Here is a 22259-nt window from a genome sequence, read left to right on the forward strand (position 1 = left end):
CTCAGAAGTCATTACACACGGTGTCCACCACGCTGGCACCAGGCGCTTTTGGAACGACTCCCATTCCCGGTCACTGCGTCGGAGCTGGTGAGACACCCCTTCACACCAGGTGGCAATTACTGGTGGTGAGACGAGCATGCCAAATGTGTTCCGAACATAAGGCGCGTGCAAACCGCATGGTTCCCATCCCATCCATAAGCGGACTTTTCAATAGTCGCTCTTGAGCAACGATGGCATTTGGATTCAGAGCGTAGAGCTATATTTTAAAAATAAGTGTGGCGAATATTAATGTTTTAAGCTTAGGGTGAAGTTAATGTCCACCTTGACTCTTCAGAGGCACATAGTGTTTTTAAATTTGAATAATTTTAAAAAAAAAGCACTCAGAGGTTTTCAGATACACTGAAGAGCCAAAGAAACTGGTACACCTGCCTAATATCGTGTATTGCTCGCGCGAGCACGCAGAAGTGCCGCAACACGACCCGGCATGTACTCGACTAAGGTCTGAAGTAGCGCTGGAGGGAATTGACACCATGAATCCTACAAGCTCTCCATAAATCCGCAAGTGTACGAGAGAATGGAGATATCTTCTGAGCAGCACGTTGCAGTGCATCCCAAATATGCTCAATAATGTTCATGTCTGTGGAGTTTTTTGACCAGCGGAAGTGTTAAACTCAGAAGAGTGTTCCTGGAGCCACTCTGTATCAATTCTGGACGTATGGAGCGTCGCATTGTCCTGATGGAAAATGCCCAAGTCTGTCGGAATACACAATGGACACGAATGGATCCAGGTGACCAGAAGGGCCTGTCAGAGTCGTATCTAGGCGTATTAGGGGTTCCGTATCATTCCAACTGCACACTCCCCATACGATTACAGAGCCTCCACCAGCTTGAAAAGTCCCCTGCTGACATGCAGGGTTCATGGATTCATGAGATTGTCTCCATATGTTTCCAGTCATCAACGGGCGAGGCGTAAAGCTTTCTGTTGTGCAGTTGTGGGGTGGCGGGTGGATATGTGTTGTTTAGTATATTCCTATTATTTATGCTGTCTTTTGCCATTCTCAACACTGGCTCTCTAACTACAATATTGGCAACCAGAAAGTGATTATAAAAACGTGAAGCCTGTAATTAGAACTCCTAGTGCCCACTTCATGTGAGAAATACACTTATAGCTACAGCTTATAGCTCTGAGGAATTAGGAGATTGTCTGGGACTCATAATCAAAAACGATTTTCTAAAAGTTGTTCAGTATATTCTGAAAGTCACAGATGAAAAAAAAAGAATCCAGACAACCTGACTCTCAGAGCAGTTCAGAGTCTAATGCGCTGATGCAACTATAACTGTCCAAATTAAATGTTTAAATGAATGCTCGCCATAATTTGATGATAAGGTTCATCAAACGCCACGCTAAAATAATGGTAGAATGTCTGTCCCGCGACGGCACGTGAAAATACGACATACGCAAACTGAAGACAGATAATTAAAGTCATCCCAGAATTAACACTTCACTTGAAAATGATTTCATGGTTGCGCATAACCCGAGTAACTTAATACGGCATCCGAGGCCGTTTATAGCAATGATACCGACGCGATGCGACCCCGACACAGACCGTATGCTATTCAGCATCTGGAGAGAACTGTGGCCTTTCTTCCTCGCGCAGCGTTCTTATATATAAAGCCACGGTGCGGACGGCTAAGGGGACGCCTGCTCAAATCGGCTCTCCCGGCTAGCCGCTGGGCTAGTAATGCACCACATTATTGAATAAATCATCGCTTCCTTTGCTGATGGCAGATGAAGCTCTCAATTTAAATGCGCAATCAGCACACAGGTAAGTAATCATAATAAAAGTCTGATGTGGCTAAGTCAATTATTTTAGGCGAGAGAATTAATTTAATTACACTACACGCAGTAGACGAGCTCTGAACTTGCCCTTTGGAGATACGCTATCGCTATAGTTATATAGTTATTCAATTGAAACTTCTCACATCTTTATGATTATAGCGGATCTCCATTCTACTTAAATTTAAACATCCTAGCTTTATTTATTCGCCAACTTAATCTATCTGGCTTCCTTAATTTTTAAGACAAAAACCAGAAAATCATGAATTTCAACTAAAATTTTAATTTGTGAGATCCAAGGTACTGTTTCTATTAAATAATTATGAAAGAGGAATCTAAATATAAATAATTCTCTAGCTCTTTTCTGTTGCGCCAATGATTTTTACAGAAAAACGTCCAAATTTCAAAAAGGGTGAAAGTTATTGAACTCATATTCAACACATATTGATTTAGTATTACTCCTGACTTGCTAGAAACGTTACAGGTTATTTACATGATTTTTAAAGTATTGCGCAACATTTATGACGTCAGAGCTAGTTACAGCAGACTGGCTGGCACACAATGGAAAGACTGATATGAATTTATTAAGGCGTGAGTAGGCTGCTTCCCTACACAGTCATCAAGGGTACACGACTGGGCCTTCGGGTCCCAAAGCCCATATCGATGATGGTTCTTTGAATGGTTCGCGCGCTGACATTTGTTGATGACCCAGCACTGAAATCTGCAGCAATTTGCTTCAGGGTTGCACTTCTCTCACGCTGAACGATTTTCTTCAGCTGTCTTTGATCCAGTTCTTACAGGATCTTTTGGCGGCCGCAACGATGTCGCAGATTTGATATTTTACCGGATCCCTGATATTAACGGTACACTCGCGAAACGGTCGTACGCGAAAATTCTCACTTCATCGCTACTTCGGTGGTGCTGGGACCCATCGCTCGTGCGCAAACTATAACACCACGTTCAAACACTTAAATCTTGATAACCTGCGATAGTAGCACCAGTAACCGATCTAACAATAACTGGGCCAGACACTTGTCGAGCCTATACAGACGTTGCCGACTGCAGCGCCGTATTCTGCCTGTTTACATATCTATGTATTTGAAAACGCACGCCTATACCAGTTTCTTTGGCGCTTCAGTGTATACTGAAACGTATCGAAATGATAGGCTTGGAAATGGAGAGCAAACCAGGTCAATACTCAACCGCTGGATAGAATCCCAACAAGGAAGATCTGCTTCAAGACGGAGGTAATTGCTATGCACTATAAGAGCTGGATGTTCATAACGCCAATATACCTGAATGACATCGTAGAGAGAGGAGTATGCTATCATAGTTTTGACCACGCGGTGTGAATTAACAAGCCATTTGTTGAAAGTAACAAGGATTATTCAGAGTTCTAACGTTGCAGAATACGTCCACCTCTACTTCTGAAAGGTGAAGTTAGGACAACTTTCAGCTGAGGCCGAAGTGTCCAGAGAGCTGGTTTATCAAGCCAAGTGAAGTCATCGCCACGTCACACTAGCAATGAAGGTGATACAGTTGTGTATAAATATTACATCTGTCCGGTTGTCTCAACTATCTGTACTCTGTTTGCAGCTGACCAACCTTGGGACAAGATCTGTGTCAGTCTGTCTTCTGGTCATGGAGACCACCTTCGAACTACAGATGACCGAATGGAGATACTTTTGTGTCATCACATAACTCGCGAAAACAGACACAGGACCTAAAAGTCATACTTATTCGGTCTTATTTTCATCGTCTTTTAAAGGATACTTCAAGTCTGCTGATAAAATGGTTACAGCTTGATGTAGTCGAATTAAGTCGAGTGATGCTGAGGGAATTAGATTAGGAAATGAGAGTTTTGCTATATGGGGAGCAAAATAACTGATGATGGTCGAAGTAGAGAGGATATAAAATGTAGATTGGCAATGGCAAGGAAAGCGTTTCTGAAGAAGAGAAATTTGTTAACATCGAGTATAGATTTAAGTGTCAGGAAGTCATTTCTGAAAGTATTTGTATGGAGTGTAGCCATGTATGGAAGTGAAACATGGACGATAAATAGTTTGGACAAGAAGAGAATAGAAGCTTTCGAAATGTGGTGCTACAGAAGAACGCTGAAGATTAGATGGGTAGATCACATAACTAATGAGGAAGTATTGAATAGGATTGGGGAGAAGAGAAGTTTGTGGCACAACTTGACCAGAAGAAGGGATCGGTTGGTAGGACATGTTCTGAGGCATCAAGGGATCACCAATTTAGTATTGGAGGGCAGCGTGGAGGGTAAAAATCGTAGAGGGAGACCAAGAGATGAATACACCAAGCAGATTCAGAAGGATGTAGGTTGCAGTAGGTACTGGGAGATGAAGAATCTTGCACAGGATAGAGTAGCATGGAGAGCTGCATCAAACAAGTCTCAGGACTGAAGACTACAACAACAACAACATCGACAACATGTATACTTCTCGTACACGACGAGCAGATCCGAAGGAGAATGCTCAGGATCGATTCGACGTAAGAAAATATATTTTTAGAGTTGATAACACCATCTATGTGAAGTTAAAGAAATTTTTCATTGCTTGCTACAATTGCTACAATTATGTGTTTGAGGCAGGAAGTTTTAATGTCTATATTGAGCCTTCTAGTAAACAGGATAGTAAAATTACTGTTCTATGAGGTTTACCTGTAAATAATAGGAGGGTACCGTAAGAATGTTTTTATGCTAGAAGCCTTCTGAAAATGGAGGCTGATGTATAGCGTATCAAAACCAGTTAACCTCCCATGTAGAAAGTAGCTCCAATTATCTAATTACTTTACAAATGAGTTAATGTGTTAAATATTTGAGGCTGCCACAAGACATCCAACTTCATTACTTGACTTATTGTATTAAACCTTTAATGTAAGATAATACCTCTTAATGAATAGGTTAGAACTGACTGATAATTTTTAATTCGGTCAATACTTGCATAAAATACTAAAAATCAAATTTTTGCTGGCCCTAGAATCCATTAGATAGGCTACCTGCGAAGACAAGATGACTGGACGATCGTTTAAATTGTTTAATGATCTACATGAGAAAATAACTTCACTGCAGCTTGCTCAAGTTTAGTGACTGGCAGTAAAAATACTGCATGAGTAAGTGGGGATACTAACAAGGGAACCTCCGCCGCACCCCCCTCATTTTTAGTTATAAGTTGGCACAGTGGATAGGCCTTGAAAAACTGAACACTGATCAATTGAGAAAACAGGAAGAAGTTGTGTGGAACTGTGAAAAAATAAGCAAAATATACAAACGGAGTAGTTCAAGGGAAGATAGGCAACATTAAGGACAATAGGAACGTAGGAGCGCCGTGGTCTGGTGGTAACGTGAGCAGCTGCGGAACGAAAGGTCCTAGGTTCCAATCTTCCATCGAGTAAAATGTTTAATTTTTTATTTTCAGTTTATGTGACAAACCCTTACGTTTTCATCACTTTTTTGGGAGTGATTATCACATCCACAAGAAAACCTAAATCGGGCAAGGTAGAAGAATCTTTTTACCCATTCGCCAAGAGTACAAGTTAGGTGGGTCGACAATATATTCCTGTCATGTTGTAACCTCCCCCCTCACTTATCGACCTTAATGACAGTGAAAAATTAAACCGCGTGTACCTAATGGAAATTTGGGAAAAGCAATCGTCACCGAAGTTAATCTATCGGTAAAGAGGGAGGAAAGGGTTACATCTAAATGAAAGGAAAAATGCAAATGAAACTGGTGGAAATTAATTTTGAAAAGGGGTAAAGTTAATAAAGAAAGTAAATGTGCGGCCGTTACGTTAACAATTAACTAGCGGTAATTAGATATTTGAGATTTGGGGGAAATCACGGTCGCCAGTCCTAAGGACAATTACTATAGTAACTGAAAAAGAAAGGTTATTACACATATAATTAACACTAGAAGCGTGGCAACTGAAGGTTGACACGTGTAGTGTGAAAACTGAAAGTTTGTCAGAAGTAATAAATTTCGCTACACTCTGACTTAATTTAGCAAAAGAATTAATAAAACCGGAAAATCGAAAGTTAATTTAGTGACTGAAGTTAATAGTGAGCTTTCTTTCTGAAGCACATCGACATTCAGTAAAATAAGGTTAGTCTTGGACTACCTCAACAATCATTTCAAAAGCTACTTGAATCTACGCAATTTAGAAATAAAAGAATTAACTTTGAACTTGAATTAAACGATTCTGAACAATTAACAATAGTAAAATGTAGTACGTACCAAGCTGAGCTGCAGTCACAGGTAAGCTAAATTATGCTAACAAAACTCGCACTCTAAATTTGTGCTCGTGTAACCTAAATATTGTAGCCAGCTACTGAACTTTGAAATTAAAGCAGTGAAATCTAATTATATTATTTTAATGCTGGCGTTTGAATTTCAACGACACTCGGATTCATTTCGGAAAAGGAAGGGACCCTGCTTGGCAATGCAATTGGGACAATGAGCAACAAAGGTTCATGCTAAGTTGCTGTAATTTTGCGAGGCAAATGGAACAATTTGAAAAGCTGAGGTCTGCCATACAGTTCTGAAACTTTACGTGCTTTTAGTCTTCCTTGTTGGTTGATTGATGGTTTGAAGCCGTCGATCGAGGAGGTGGCGACAGTCACTCATTGTCGGCCGTCGCTGTTGCAGAAGCTGGATGTTGGCGCGCCTTCTTCTCGACACGGTCACCAGGCGAAACGGGCTCTTGATGTGCGCCAGCTAATGCTTCCCGTCCGCGACACCATGTCAGAAACTATCATCGCGAGTCGAGCGCAATTACATGCTGCCAAACCCCGAAAGCGCGGCAACTCGCGGCAGCGTCACACAACACACCTGCTCCACTCGCTACTCCCGCCAGACTCTCACTGTTCTGCCCGCGCTCCACGCGGCAGAGTTAACACTACCAAAAATCCTACACACTTTGATTCGTCACACGACCTATCGACGTAATCGTTCGATAGCAGTTTTCCCTAGGCAAGACCCAGCGTAAAAATACAAATAATATTTACGAAACAAACCAATTATACATCGACATGAGTGCATAAATATATATATACAAACAGTAAAACAATTACAATATATAAAGAGACAGAAATGTCATATCTTGAGGTAACAAAACAAGGAAAAAAAAATAGTACAATAGATGGAAATAGGAGTATATGCATTTCCGGCGTTACAATGTGACGCACATGCCGTCACCAGTGTCGTATAGAATATATCAGATGTGTTTTCCTGTGGAGGAATCGGTTGACCTATGACCTTGCGACAAATGTTTTCTGTTCCCATTGGAGAGGCACGTCCTTTCGTCTACTAATCGCACGGTTTTGCAATGCGGTCGCAAAACACAGACACTTAACTTATTACAGTGAAGAGAGATGTCAATGAACGAACGGACAGATAATAACTATGCAAAAATAAAGAAAGTAAAATTTTCACTCGAGGGAACACTTGAACCAAGGACCTCTCGTTCTCCCGCTGCTCACGCTACCACGGGACCACGGCGCTCCTAATCGCACATACTCCATTATGGTGCTTATGTGGCCCATTGACTACTCAGTTTGTATATTATGCTTATTTTTTCACAGTTCCACACAACTTCTTCCTGTTTTCTCAATTGATCTGTGTTCAGTTTATCAAGGCCTATCCACTGTGCCAACTTATAACAAAATCTGAGGGGCGTGCGATGGGGAGGTTCCCTTGTAAGGAATCGCCCAATGAAATCCAGAAAGATGAAATGTCATTGTATACTTAAGAGAGATATGAAGACTATCAGGACGGAAAGACAAGTTACATTGCATTAAAACAGGTGTGAGGTAACTACAAGCATTTTATTTACATTAGTCTGTAATGTTGATCAAAGTATAATTTTAAACAGGCTACTCATTACTGATACATCACTTAATGTGTCATATAATATTGAAGAGTAAAGGGGCCTCGGGTACACAATAAACTGTACATTCAAAGTTTAAGGTTTTCTGATTTGCTGCATTAAAAGAACTCGTGTTCCAAGTGGCTATTCTGTTGTTCTTCACCTTGTCTGTATTACCCAAGCCCTATGAAGAGACCCAAATGGTGCACTACTTCATCTGTGGAAGATTTTAGAGGAGATGTTGGCACAGCTTATTGATTATGCTGGAGCAGAAATATTAGTGACTTTCATATGCAGTATTATATCTAAAACGATATCATCGAATGTCTCAATAAATTAAACCTTATCTTGTAAATAGGTTCTAAAATATCCATAATGGATAAGCATAATCTAAACCTCATCTTTATGGAATCTGTGTTTTGTCTACTGATGCCCTTGATCTGTGCATAGTGTGAACATCAGTACTCCTACAATAGTTTCTTGAGGGACAAAATACCTTTTATGATGATGTAGGGCGCCTGACATCAAGGACTTTAGCACCCTTATAAGTATCTTTGAGATGAATCTGGATAAAAGACAATTTTATATATATATATATATATATATATATATATATATATATATATATATATATATATATATACTACCTTCAATACAATGGTCAATTCTAAAACAATCTAGATTTGTGATGAGGTAACATTGTTGACAGATGAACACAAGACAGGTGCCAGCAGTGTTGGTAGGCAACTAGGCAACAGGGCTTTGTCCACGCCGGAATGTGCTGATACCCACATGCGCCATGCTGTCTCAGCTGTTGCATTGTGGGAGTGCTTACTCAGCACCCGGCGACGTCACAGCACACTGGCCGCACCTCCGCCAATATTGTTCAGCTGCCCTTGGTGTAAGAAGTGTGAGGCACTGGGTTACCAGAGTATTCTCATTGCGTCATAGACTGCACCCTAGAAAGCACCTAATGGCTCTGCATGGAGCTTGCGACGTTCTATAGGGTCTCATTGCAGCATCCAACAGGAGTAAGACGGCTACAGGAATGAAAGACAGGTGGCAACTGTGGCACATCCCTCTGTGATGATAACTGTTAATTGCTCCCTGGATCCACTAGTTAAGTCTCCCCAAGCCCTGATGGTAAATGTCGCCCACAGTTTCCAATCACCATTGGCTCTAATGGTACGATTATGCCGTGCAGTGGCAAAGTTTTCCTGGCACGAATCGCTGTTCCATTAAGTTCTGTAACAGCACATGGGAGAAAAGGGTAGAAATCAGAAAATTTTACTAAACATTCAAATTTACTAAACATTCACAATGTTATAGGCAAACTCAAGCCTGCCAAGACAGAGGCAGAAGCAGGAAGTGAGCCAGTATATCGCAAGTGGATCAACTGGTCGACACATTACCACCCTGTTTGCCAAGTGAAGGTACCCATTCAGCAGAACGCCAGAAGAAACGAGACAAGCAAATTTGTTAGCTTGGAAGATGTGCTGTTTCATAAGAGCACATAGCACGGAACTGTCAAAACAGTTAACAGCCTGTTAAATGAATACAGTAGAATGAGGAGAACATTTTCACTCATTACAAAATGAGCGTTGTGTCGTAGCCTCATGCTAGCTCACTTTAAACCAGCACTCCAGCTCTTGTAATGGATTGATCATTGGGATCGATGGTAACAGTAACAGTAACACCACTAGATTCCATGATTACGATACTATAGTGAATGTATACATAACTAATGAGGAGGTATTGAATAGAACTGGGGAGAAGAGGAGTTTGTGGCACACCTTGACTAGAAGAAGGGATCGGTTGGTAGGACATGTTCTGAGGCATCAAGGGATCACCAATTTAGTACTGGAGGGCAGCGTGGAGGGTAAAAATCGTAGAGGGAGACCAAGAGATGAATACATGAAGCAGATTCAGAAGGATGTAGGCTGCAGTAGGTACTGGGAGATCAAGAGGCTTGCACAGGATAGAGAAACTATGAACAAGAAATGAGTACAATCATACAAATAGCTATGAATAACGGGTATGACACAATGTGGTACACAGGCTCAATCAAAAAATAAAAACACAAATAAAAAACAAACACAACATTTCCAGAATACAAAAGAACTCACAAGCTGAAAACTCACAAACACACTCAACAAACACACACAATGACAACACCACACAGAAAAGAACCAGATGGTACACCATGACCTACAAACATAAACTAACACACAGAGTTGCAAACATCCTAAAGAGACAGGGCTTCAAAATAGCATATAAGCCTGGGCAAACCCTTCAATCACACCTAAGCCAGCCAGCTACCAGGAGGGACAAATTTCAACAATCAGAAATATATAAACTTGAATGTCAAAGTTGTGATGCAGTATACATAGGCATGACATGCAGGAATTTTGAAACAAGATACAAAGATCATACCAGATGTTGGAAGTATGAAACAAACCATTCCACATTTGCAGAACATTTAAAACACTACAACCATCATCCTACAAACATGGAACAAGAAATGAAAATAATGAGAATAAGCAACCATGACAAACATCTTACACAAACACAAGAAAACTTCCACATCCAGAAAGCCATAGCAGAAAACAAACATGTGATCAATGAACAAACACACATCAGCACAGGCTCCCTACTACACTTAATAAAGGAAATGATAACATAAAACAAAAAAACTCTTCCCCACACCATCTGGACACACACATACACACACACACACACCCACACACACACACACACACACACACACACACACACACACACACACACACACACACAGCATAAAAAAAATTATATACCACACCAAAACACATACACATACACACACACAGCACAAACACATATACAAACGCACACCCAAATGCATACACGAACAGACCACAGATACTTCAATAATTACACTCATATGTTTCGATCTTTGGCAAAAACATTTGACAGTTGGCAACAGAAACCAAAACATTGCATTAAAACAAGCGTTCAGTGCATAGTGCTGTGGAATGTGGAAAAAACCGCAAATTGGCGTTCATAATAAGAAGAACACCAAAAATGTAACAGGAGAGTAATATGTAAGAAATTGTCCACGCAACCTGTAAGTACAGTTCATTACTACTTAATAGGAAATAGCAACCACCAGAACTGTTTATAACCTATAGGCACAGTGACAAAAATGTAAATAAAATAGCAACCATATGTACATATTCCAGGCCACTGATGATGCCTTGCAGAAAATAAAGGCGAAACGCTTATGGCACTAAAATTGTGTTTTATTCAGTTGCTGTCAGACGGTCCATAAGTAAAAATTATCAATATACCGTAATATTACACGCAACTGAGGAAGACAGGACTACAAAAGTTGAAAATGTAAAAACTTTGATTTTTGCCTATGACATTGTAATTCTGTCAGAGACGGCAAAGGACCTGGAAGAGCAGCTGAACGGAATGGACAGTGTCTTGAAAGGAGGATATAAGATGAACATCAATAAAAGCAAAACGAGGATAATGGAATATAGTCGAATTAAGTCGGGTGATGCTGAGGGAATTAGATTAGGAAATGAGACACTTAAAGTAGTAAAAGAGTTTTGCTATTTGGGGAGCAAAATAACTGATGATGGTCGAAGTAGAGAGGATATAAAATGTAGACTGGCAATGGCAAGGAAAGCGTTTCTGAAGAGAAATTTGTTAACATCGAGTATAGATTTAAGTGTCAGAAAGTTATTTTTGAAAGTATTTGTATGGAGTGTAGCCATGTATGGAAGTGAAATACGGACGTTAAATAATTTAGACAAGAAGAGAATAGAAGCTTTTGAAATGTGGTGCTACAGAAGAATGCTAAAGATTAGGTGGGTAGAACACATAAGTAATGAGGAGGTATTGAATAGAATTGGGGAGAAGGGGAGTCTGTGGCACAACTTGTCTAGAAGAAGGGACCGGTTGGTAGGACATGTTCTGAGGCATCAAGGGATCACCAATTTAGAACTGGGGGCAGCGTGGAGGGTAAAAATCGTAGAGGGAGACCAAGAGATGAATCCACTAAGCAGATTCAGAAGGATGTAGGCTGCAGTAGGTACTGGGAGATGAAGAGACTTGCACAGGATAGAGTAGCATGGAGAGCTGCATCAAACCAGTCTCAGGACTGAAGACCACAACAACAACAACAGTGAATGTATGTACTAGATATCCTGATACTGTCTGTGAACTTGCTGAAGATGATGGCCTTCACCTGACGAACTTCATGCTGCTCGCCGCCTGCTATCTACTGATGGGGGAATTGGCATTCTTCTGACAATACCATATCACAGAGTGCTGCCAACAATAGACTTCAATGTGGAAGCCAGCAACAGGGATTCTAGTGGTCCATGTTCCTGATCGACACTCAGGCACTTACCAGGGTACTGACACTTACCAGGGGTAGACGGGAGATCAGCCGACTACTCGATTACCACCACCAGTTACATCGCGGATAGGTCATCAAGGCCGATCATAAATTCGGAATGGTACTGAGTACACTCCAGCAGCCAGCACGAGAACCACGTCGCACTGGGCAATGGCTGCACCTACTCGCTGGCAGTCGACCATAGCGCCAGGATCGCTGGAAAATTGTCCTGGACGTACAAATGCGGAACTGCCTCGACAGACGTCAGCTAGAATCCAACACGTAGCTGAATAAGCAGCAGCTGCAGCTGGTGCGGAAGAACGACGACTTGAAAACACTTGGAATAAAACATTAAACTCTCATAATGTTTTACTATCGACGTCGACACTTCACAGGTTCCCCAAAAACTATAGTGACTTCACACAGAAGTATCTCCACTCGGCACTCTGTAATTCGAAGGCGGTCTCCATGACTAGAAGACACAGGTCTTGCGGCAAGGTTGGTCAGCTGCAAACTGGGTACAGGCAGTTCAGACCACCGGATAAATGCAATATTTATACACAACTGTATCACCTTCACTGCTGTTGTGAGGTGCCGATGACTTCACTTGTCTTGATAGACCAGCTCTCTGGACACTTTGGCTTCAACTGGAAGTTGTCCTAACTTCACCTCTCAGAAGTAGAGGTGGACGGATTTTGCAATGTTGTTTCTCTGAATAATCCTTGTTACTTCCAACATATGGATTGTTATTTGTAAGTGGCCGAGCAGTAACATTTTTTAATATATTCTTTTGATCTTTATACTGCCAAGTATTGGCGTTACTGCACAGGTTCTTTCAAAAAGATTCATTCGTTTTCGCAGTGCTGTGTCTTCTTCACGAATGAAGACAGAAATCTGGAGCCAATTTTCCGTCGATTCGAGACGGCTATACCAGAGCAAAAAAACTGGAATTTTTGTTTTCCGTTGCAACAGGGGTAATTCAGTTACAACTGAAATAATAAACGCAATGTCTTGAATAAGGCTGAATTTCTCTCGAATATTTCCGATGGATGTATGCGGTGTGATTTTCATAGAGCGTATTGCACTTCAGTTGATATAGCTACAAGCATTCTACGATGGCCCCAGCCGTTTTAACCTTTGGTTTTTTATGTATGCGGTAATCCACAAGTCGTCCCCCAGATGTCGTTAACATTCACAGAAGTCTACTCTTTGTGCCATCCGAGAGTTAGCCATTACGGATGTTTCTCTCTGGTGTATTTTCCAGCAACGTATGTGTTTCAAGCGGTTCAAATGATTCTGAGCACTATGGGACTTAACATCTGAGGTAATCAGTCCCATAGAACTTAGAACTACTTAAACATAACTAACCTAAGGACATCACACACAGCCATGCCCGAGGCAGGATTCAAACCTGCGACCGTAGCTGTTGCGCGGTTCCCCACTGAAGCGCCTAGAACCGCTCGGCCACCGCGGCCGGCTCGTGCGTGTTTCAAACAACACAAGCTCTGTATGATGGTGACGAACAACAACATATAGAGTTTTGTAGATCAACAAAAACTTTGTTCGCAATTTAGATTTTTTAACCACATTCCTCCCGAAACGTTTTAATAACGGCGCTAATAACCCGTATTTAGGCACCGCGCGACGTGGCGAAGTGGTTAGCACACTGGACTCGCATTCGGGAGGACGACGGTTCAAACCCGCGTCCAGCCATCCTGATTTAAATTTTCCGTGATTTCTCTAAATCGCTTCAGGTAAACGTCGCGATGATTCCTCTGAAAGGCATGTAACCTCCCCCTAACTTATCGGCCTTAATGACAGTAAAAATTAAACCGCGTGTACCTAATGGAAATTTGGGAAAATCAATCGTCACCGAAGTTAATCTGTCGATAAAGAGGGAGGAAAGGGTTACATCTAAATGAAAAGAAAAATGCAAATGAAACTGGTGGAAATTAATTTTTAAAAGGGGTAAAGTTAATAAAGAAAGTAAATGTGCGGCCATTACGTTAACAATTAACTGGCGTTAATTAGATATATGAGATTTGTGGAAATTTACGGTCGCCAGTCCTATGGACAACCACTATACGAGTAATAACTGAAAAAGAAAGGTTATTGCACATATAATTAGCACTAAAAGCGTGGCAACTGAAGGTTGACACATGTTGTGTGAAAACTGAATGTTTGTCAGAAGTAATAAATTTCGCTACACTCTGACTTAATTTAGCAAAAGAATTAATAAAACCGGGAAATAGAAAGTTAATTTAGTGACTGAAATTAATAGTGAGCTTTGTTTCTGAAGCACTACGAAATTCAATAAAATAAGGTTAGTCTAGAGCTACCTCAACAATCATTTCAAAAGCTACTTGAATCTACGCAATTTAGAAATAAGAGATTTAACTTTGAACTTGAACTAAATGATTCTGAACAATTAACAATAGTAAAATTTAGTATGTACCAAGCTGAGCTGCAGTCACAGGTAAGCTAAAATACGGTAACAAAACTCGCACTCTTGATTTGTGCTTGTGCAATCTAAATATTGTAGCCAGCTATGAATACCTTAACTGAACTTTGAAATTAAAGCAGTGAAATGGAATGATATTACTTTAGCGCTGGCGTTTGAATTTCAACGACACTCGGGTTCATTTCAGAAAAGTAAGGGAACCTGCTTGGTAATGCAATTGGGACAATGAGCAACGAAGGTTCATGCTAAGTTGCTGTAATTTTGTGAGGCAAATGGAACAGTTTCAAAACCTGAGGTCTGCCATACATTTCTAAAACTTTACGTGATTCCAGTCTTCCTTGTTGGTTGATTGAAGGTTTGAAGTCGTCGGTCGAGGAGGTGGCGACAGTCACTCATTGTCGGCCGTCGCTGTTGCAGAAGCTGGATGTTGGCGCGCCTTCTTCTTGGCACGGTCACCAGGCGAAACGGGCTCTTGATGTGTGCCAGCTAATGTTTCCCGTCCGCGACACCGTGCCAGAAACTATCATAGCAAGTCGAGCGCAATTACATGCTGCAAAACCCCGAAAGCGCGCAACTCGCGGGAGCTCCACCCAACACACCTGCTCCACTGCCCTACTCCAGCCAGACTCCCTCTGCCCGCGCTCCATGCAGCAGAGTTCACACTACCAAAGATCCTAAACACTTTGGTTCTCCACACGACCTATTGATGTAATCGTTCGATAGCATAGTTTTCCCTAGGCAAGACCCAGCGTAAAAATACAAATAGTATTTACAAAACAAACCAATTATACATCGACATATATATATATATATATATATATATATATATATATATATATATATAGTAAAACAATTACAATATATAAAGACACAGAAATGTCATATCTTCAGGTAACAAAATAAGGAAAAAAAATTATAGTACAATAGATGGAAATAGGAGGATATGCATTTCCGGCGTTACAGGCATGGCCGACTTCCTTCGCCATCCTTCCCGATTCTTCCCTAGTCCGTCGGGACAGATGACCTCGCTGTTTGGTTCCTTCCCCCAAACTAATCAAGCAACTCTATTTGGCACACACAATTCACCATCATCAGATCATCGCCATCATAGTAGTACCATGCAGTACAAATATACTAACTCGGGAAACCGCACTGTGGTGATATGCAGATCCATCATTTTTTTTTTTTACTTGACGTTTCGACCATAAAACGAACCTCCATCTTCTGTTGCAGTGGTGCGGCAGGACTACGAGGTGCAGGTGTACCGCGCGCATGCGCTGCTGGGCAACACGGCGGTGCTGCGCTGCGTCATCCCGCCCTTCGTCCGGGACGACGTCTCCGTCTCCTCCTGGTTCCGGGACGACACCATCATCCTGCCGGGCAGCCACGAAGCAGGTGAGATGGCGTGCTTATGTCACTCCCTCACATCGCAGGAACGCAGAGTCACTCGACGTGAGACTGCGCGTTAGAGTACTTCTGTAGTGTTCCTCAATTTCCCGCTCTTTGCACCCAATAAGTGGCCTAGAGTCTAGAGGTAAAAAAATTTAAAAAAACGGTAGCTTACTAAAGAAAACGGCCTCGGTTCCGGGTTCGAAACCCACCACCGCTTAAATTTTGATTAATAATACTGAGCATTAGCGGGAGAAGACTTCCGGCATAACACGTCACTCTCATTCTGCCAACGACCCGTCAAAGAGGGCTGAGGAGCGGACAGATGTTCAGTGCACTCTCTAGCCTTGGGGTGGGAAACTGCCTGGTCCCGGCGGAGGTTGGAGTTCTCCCTCGGGCATGTGTGTGTGTGTGTGTTTGTCCTTAGGATAATTTAGGTTAAGTAGTGTGTAAGTTTAGGGACTGATGACCTTAGCAGTTAAGTCCGATAAGATTTCACACACATTTGAACATTTGGGAAACTGCCCCTAAAGGAGGAAGAATCAGTAATTGGAAATTTGTGGTAAGTTCCTATGGGACCAGGACTACACACTACTTAATCTAGCTTAAACTAACTTACGCTAAGGACAACACAAACACCCATGTCCGAGGGAGGACTCGAACCTCCGACGGGGGGAGTCGCGCGAACCGTGTCAAGGCTCCTCAAACCACGCGCCTACACAGCGCGACAAGAATGAGTAATGATCAACAGCATGAGGATGCAGAAGGAAATGGACACCACTGTATTAAAAGCACATAATGTGCAACCACAGGACATGTGCCATGAGGCTGAAAAAGAGTTCAAAATGGTTCAAATGGCTCTGAGCACTATGGGACTCAACTTCTGAGGTCATTAGTCCTCTAGAACTTAGAACTAGTTAAACCTAACTAACCTAAGGACATCACACATATCCATGCCCGAAGCAGGATTCGAACCTGCGACCGTAGCGGTCTCGCGATTCCAGACTGCAGCGCCTAGAACCGCACGGCCAGTTCGGCCGGCTGAAAAAGAGTCATGATGGTCATCTTGTTGGTAAAAGATTCCGGAATAATAATTCGAATCTCCTGGAAGAGACAGCGAAAGAGGACGTGACCATCAGAAAAAGATTGAATAACCAACTAAACAGCAATGTTCTACGAGTGGTGGCGTAGAATGTCAGAAGTTTGAACATGACAGGGAAACTAGAAAATCGGAAAATGGAAATGCTAAGGCTCAATCTAGATATAATGGGGGTTAGTGACGCGAAATGGAAATAAGGCAAGCATTTCTGGCCTAATGAGTATAGGGAAATATCAACAGCATCTGAAAACGCTACAACGGGAGTAGAATTCGTGAATTACTGTGAATAGTTCAGTGATAGGTTTGATCTCATCAGAAGTGACCACAAACCAACACTGAGAACGATAACTTAGTTATATATGTCGAAGTCCTAAGCCGAAGATGAAGAGATACAGAAAGTATATGAGGATATCGAACAGGAAACGCAGTACCTAAAGGGAGATGAAAATCTAGTAGTCATGAGGGACTGGAATGCGGTCATAGTGGAAGAAGTAGAGGAAAGAGCTGCTGGAGAATATGGGCTTGGTATTTGGAATGAAAAGGAAGAAAGACTAATTGAGTTCTGTAATAAATTTCAGGTAGTAATAGCGAATACTCTGTTCAAGAATTACAGGAGAATGAGGTATACATGGAAAAGGACTCGAGATACGGGAAGATTACATCATGGTCAGAGAATCCGAAATCAGATACTGGACAGTAAGGCGTACTCAGGATCAAATACAGAACAGATTACAATTTAGTAAAGATGAAGATCAGCCTCAACTTTAAGAGACTAGTCAGGAAAAACCATTGCGCAAAGGAGTGGGGTACGGAAGTAGTAAGGAAGGAAGAGACACGCCTCAAGTTCTCTCAGAGTACAGAGTAAGGAACATGTCAGTAGGCAGCTCAGTTGAAGTGGAGTGGACATCTCTAAAAAGGGCAAGTTGGAAAGGAAAACGTAAGTACCTAGAAAGTAAACTGCCAGGAAACCATTGGTAACAGAAGAAATGTTTCAGTTGCTCAATGATGGAGTAAGACCAAAAATGTTAGTGAAATTCAGGAATACAGAAATACATGTCACTGAGGAATGAAATAAATAGGAAACTCAGGGAAGTTATGACGAAATGACTCCTTGAAGAATACGAAGAAATCGAAAGAGACATGACTGTCGGAAGGACTGACTCAGCCTATAGGAAAGTCAAAACAACCTTCGGTGAAATTAAAAGTAGCGGTGGCAACATTACGAGTGCAACGGGATTTCCACTGTTAAATTCAGAGGAGGGTAGCGGATAGGTAGGAAGAGAAGAGTGATGGCCTCTATGAGGACGAAGATTTGTGTGATGTGACAGAAGAAGGAACAAGTCTATTTAGAAGAGGTAGGGGATCCAGTATTAGAATCAGAATTTAAAAGAACTTTGGAAGACTTAAGATTAAATGAGGCAGAATGGTTCGATACCTTTCAATTAGAATTTCTGTAATCACGGGGGGGAGAGTGGAAACAAAACGTCTATTCACTTTAGTGTGTACAATGTAATACATCTACATCTACATCTACATTGATACTCCGCAAGCCACCCAACGGTGTGTGGCGGAGGGCACTTTACGTGCCACTGTCATTACCTCCCTTTCCTGTTCCAGTCGCGTATGGTTCACGGGAAGAACGACTGTCTGAAAGCCTCCGTGCGCGCTCTAATCTCTCTAATTTTACATTCGTGATCTCCTCGGAAAGTATAAGTAGGGGGAAGCAATATATTCGATACCTCATCCAGAAACGCACCCTCTCGAAACCTGGCGAGCAAGCTACACCGCGATGCAGAGCGCCTCTCTTGCAGAGTCTGCCACTTGAGTTTATTAAACATCTCCGTAACGCTATCACGGTTACCAAACAACCCAGTGACGAAACGCGCCGCTCTTCTTTGGATCTTCTCTATCTCCTCCGTCAACCCGACCTGGTACGGATCCCACACTGATGAGCAATACTCAAGTATAGGTCGAACGAGTGTTTTGTAAGCCACCTCCTTTGTTGATGGACTACATTTTCTAAGCACTCTCCCAATGAATCTCAACCTGGTACCCGCCTTACCAACAATTAATTTTATATGATCATTCCACTTCAAATCGTTCCGTACGCATACTCCCAGATATTTTACAGAAGTAACTGCTACCAGTGTTTGTTCCGCTATCATATAATCATACAATAAAGGATCCTTCTTTCTATGTATTCGCAATACATTACATTTGTCTATGTTAAGGGTCAGTTGCCACTCCCTGCACCAAGTGCCTATCCGCTGCAGATCTTCCTGTATTTCGCTACAATTTTCTAATGCAGCAACTTCTCTGTATACTACAGCATCATCCGCGAAAAGCCGCATGGAACTTCCGACACTATCTACTAAGTCATTTATATATATTGTGAAAAGCAATGGTCCCATAACACTCCCCTGTGGCACGCCAGAGGTTACTTTAACGTCTGTAGACGTCTCTCCATTGATAACAACATGCTGTGTTCTGTTTGCTAAAAACTCTTCAATCCAGCCACACAGCTGGTCTGATATTCCGTAGGCTCTTACTTTGTTTATCAGGCGACAGTGCGGAACTGTATCGAACGCCTTCCGGAAGTCAAGAAAAATAGCATCTACCTGGGAGCCTGTATCTAATATTTTCTGGGTCTCATGAACAAATAAGGCGAGTTGGGTCTCACACGATCGCTGTTTCCGGAATCCATGTTGATTCCTACATAGTAGATTCTGGTTTTCCAGAAATGACATGATACGCGAGCAAAAAACATGTTCTAAAATTCTACAAGAGATCGACGTAAGAGATATAGGTCTATAGTTTTGCGCATCTGCTCGACGACCCTTCTTGAAGACTGGGACTATCTGTGCTCTTTTCCAATCATTTGGAACCCTCCGTTCCTCTAGAGACTTGCGGTACACGGCGGTTAGAAGGGGGGCAAGTTCTTTCGCGTACTCTGTGTAGAATCGAATTGGTATCCCGTCAGGTCCAGTGGACTTTCCTCTATTGAGTGATTCCAATTGCTTTTCTATTCCTTGGACACTTATTTCGATGTCAGCCATTTTTTCGTTTGTGCGAGGATTTAGAGAAGGAACTGCAGTGCGGTCTTCCTCTGTGAAACAGCTTTGGAAAAAGGTGTTTAGTATTTCAGCTTTACGCGTGTCATCCTCTGTTTCAATGCCATCATCATCCCGTAGTGTCTGAATATGCTGTTTCGAGCCACTTACTGATTTAACGTAAGACCAGAACTTCCTAGGATTTTCTGTCAAGTCGGTACATAGAATTTTACTTTCGAATTCAATGAACGCTTCACGCATAGCCCTCCTTACGCTAACTTTGACATCGTTTAGCTTCTGTTTGTCTGAGAGGTTTTGGCTGCGTTTAAACTTGGAGTGGAGCTCTCTTTGCTTTCGCAGTAGTTTCCTAACTTTGTTGTTGTACCACGGTGGGTTTTTCCCGTCCCTCACAGTTTTACTCGGCACGTACCTGTCTAAAACGCATTTTAAGATTGTCTTGAACTTTTTCCATAAACACTCAACATTGTCAGTGTCGGAACAGAAATTTTTGTTTTGATCTGTTAGGTAGTCTGAAATTTGCCTTCTATTACTCTTGCTAAACAGATAAACCTTCCTCCCTTTTTTTATATTCCTATTAACTTCCATATTCAGGGATGCTGCAACGGCCTTATGATCACTGATTTCCTGTTCTGTACCTACAGATTCGAAAAGTTCGGGTCTGTTTGTTATCAGTAGGTCCAATACGTTATCTCCACGAGTCGGTTCTCTGTTTAATTGCTCGAGGTAATTTTCGGATAGTGCACTCAGTATAATGTCACTCGATGCTCTGTCCCTACCACCCGTCCTAAACATCTGAGTGTCCCAGTCTATATCTGGTAAATTGAAATCTCCACCTAAGACTATAACATGCTGAGAAAATTTATGTGAAATGTATTCCAAATTTTCTCTCAGTTGTTCTGCCACTAATGCTGCTGAGTCGGGAGGTCGGTAAAAGGAGCCAATTAGTAACCTAGTTCGGTTGTTTAGTGTAACCTCCACCCATAATAATTCACAGGAACTATCCACTTCTACTTCACTACAGGATAAACTACTACTAACAGCGATGAACACTCCACCACCGGTTGCATGCAATCGATCCTTTCTAAACACCGTCTGTACCTTTGTAAAAATTTCGGCAGAATTTATCTCTGGCTTCAGCCAGCTTTCTGTACCTATAACGATTTCAGCTTCGGTGCTTTCTATCAGCGCTTGAAGTTCCGGTACTTTACCAACGCAGCTTCGACAGTTGACAATTACAATACCGATTGCTGCTTGGTCCCCGCATGTCCTGACTTTGCCCCGCACCCGTTGAGGCTGTTGCCCTTCCTGTACTTGCCCAAGGCCATCTAACCTAAAAAACCGCCCAGCCCACGCCACACAACCCCTGCTACCCGTGTAGCCGCTTGTTGCGTGTAGTGGACTCCTGACCTATCCAGCGGAACCCGAAACCCCACCACCCTATGGCGCAAGTCGAGGAATCTGGAGCCCACACGGTCGCAGAACCGTCTCAGCCTCTGATTCAGACCCTCCACTCGGCTCTGTACCAAAGGTCCACAGTCAGTCCTGTCGACGATGCTGCAGATGGTGAGCTCTGCTTTCATCCCGCTAGCGAGACTGGCAGTCTTCACCAAATCAGATAGCCGCCGGAAGCCAGAGAGGATTTCCTCCGATCCATAGCGACACACATCATTGGTGCCGACATGAGCGACCACCTGCAGATGGGTGCACCCTGTACCCTTCATGGCATCCGGAAGGACCCTTTCCACATCTGGAATGACTCCCCCCGGTATGCACACGGAGTGCACATTGGTTTTCTTCCCCTCTCTTGCTGCCATTTCCCTAAGGGGCCCCATTACGCGCCTGACGTTGGAGCTCCCAACTACCAGTAAGCCCACCCTCTGCGACTGCCCGGATCTTGCAGACTGAGGGGCAACCTCTGGAACAGGACAAGCAGCCATGTCAGGCCGAAGATCAGTATCAGCCTGAGACAGAGCCTGAAACCGGTTCGTCAGACAAACTGGAGAGGCTTTCCGTTCAGCCCTCCGGAATGTCTTTCGCCCCCTGCCACACCTTGAAACGACCTCCCACTCTACCACAGGTGAGGGATCAGCCTCAATGCGGGCAGTATCCCGGGCAACCACAGTCGTAGT

The 22259-nt window shown here is 42.5% G+C and overlaps 1 protein-coding gene across 1 annotated transcript in view; it reads left to right on the top strand.

The window, feature by feature from the left end:
* The window catches only part of LOC124598405 (Down syndrome cell adhesion molecule-like protein Dscam2), a 701156-nt gene that overhangs the window by 136864 nt on the left and 542033 nt on the right, over positions 1–22259 (top strand). The window contains exon 4 of the mRNA XM_047135998.1: positions 15805–15966. Coding sequence (XP_046991954.1) covers positions 15805–15966 — 162 coding nt within the window. The remainder of the gene's footprint in view (positions 1–15804; positions 15967–22259) is intronic.

Source organism: Schistocerca americana, chromosome 1 (assembly GCF_021461395.2).
Source record: "Schistocerca americana isolate TAMUIC-IGC-003095 chromosome 1, iqSchAmer2.1, whole genome shotgun sequence".
Lineage (NCBI taxonomy): Eukaryota > Metazoa > Arthropoda > Insecta > Orthoptera > Acrididae > Schistocerca > Schistocerca americana.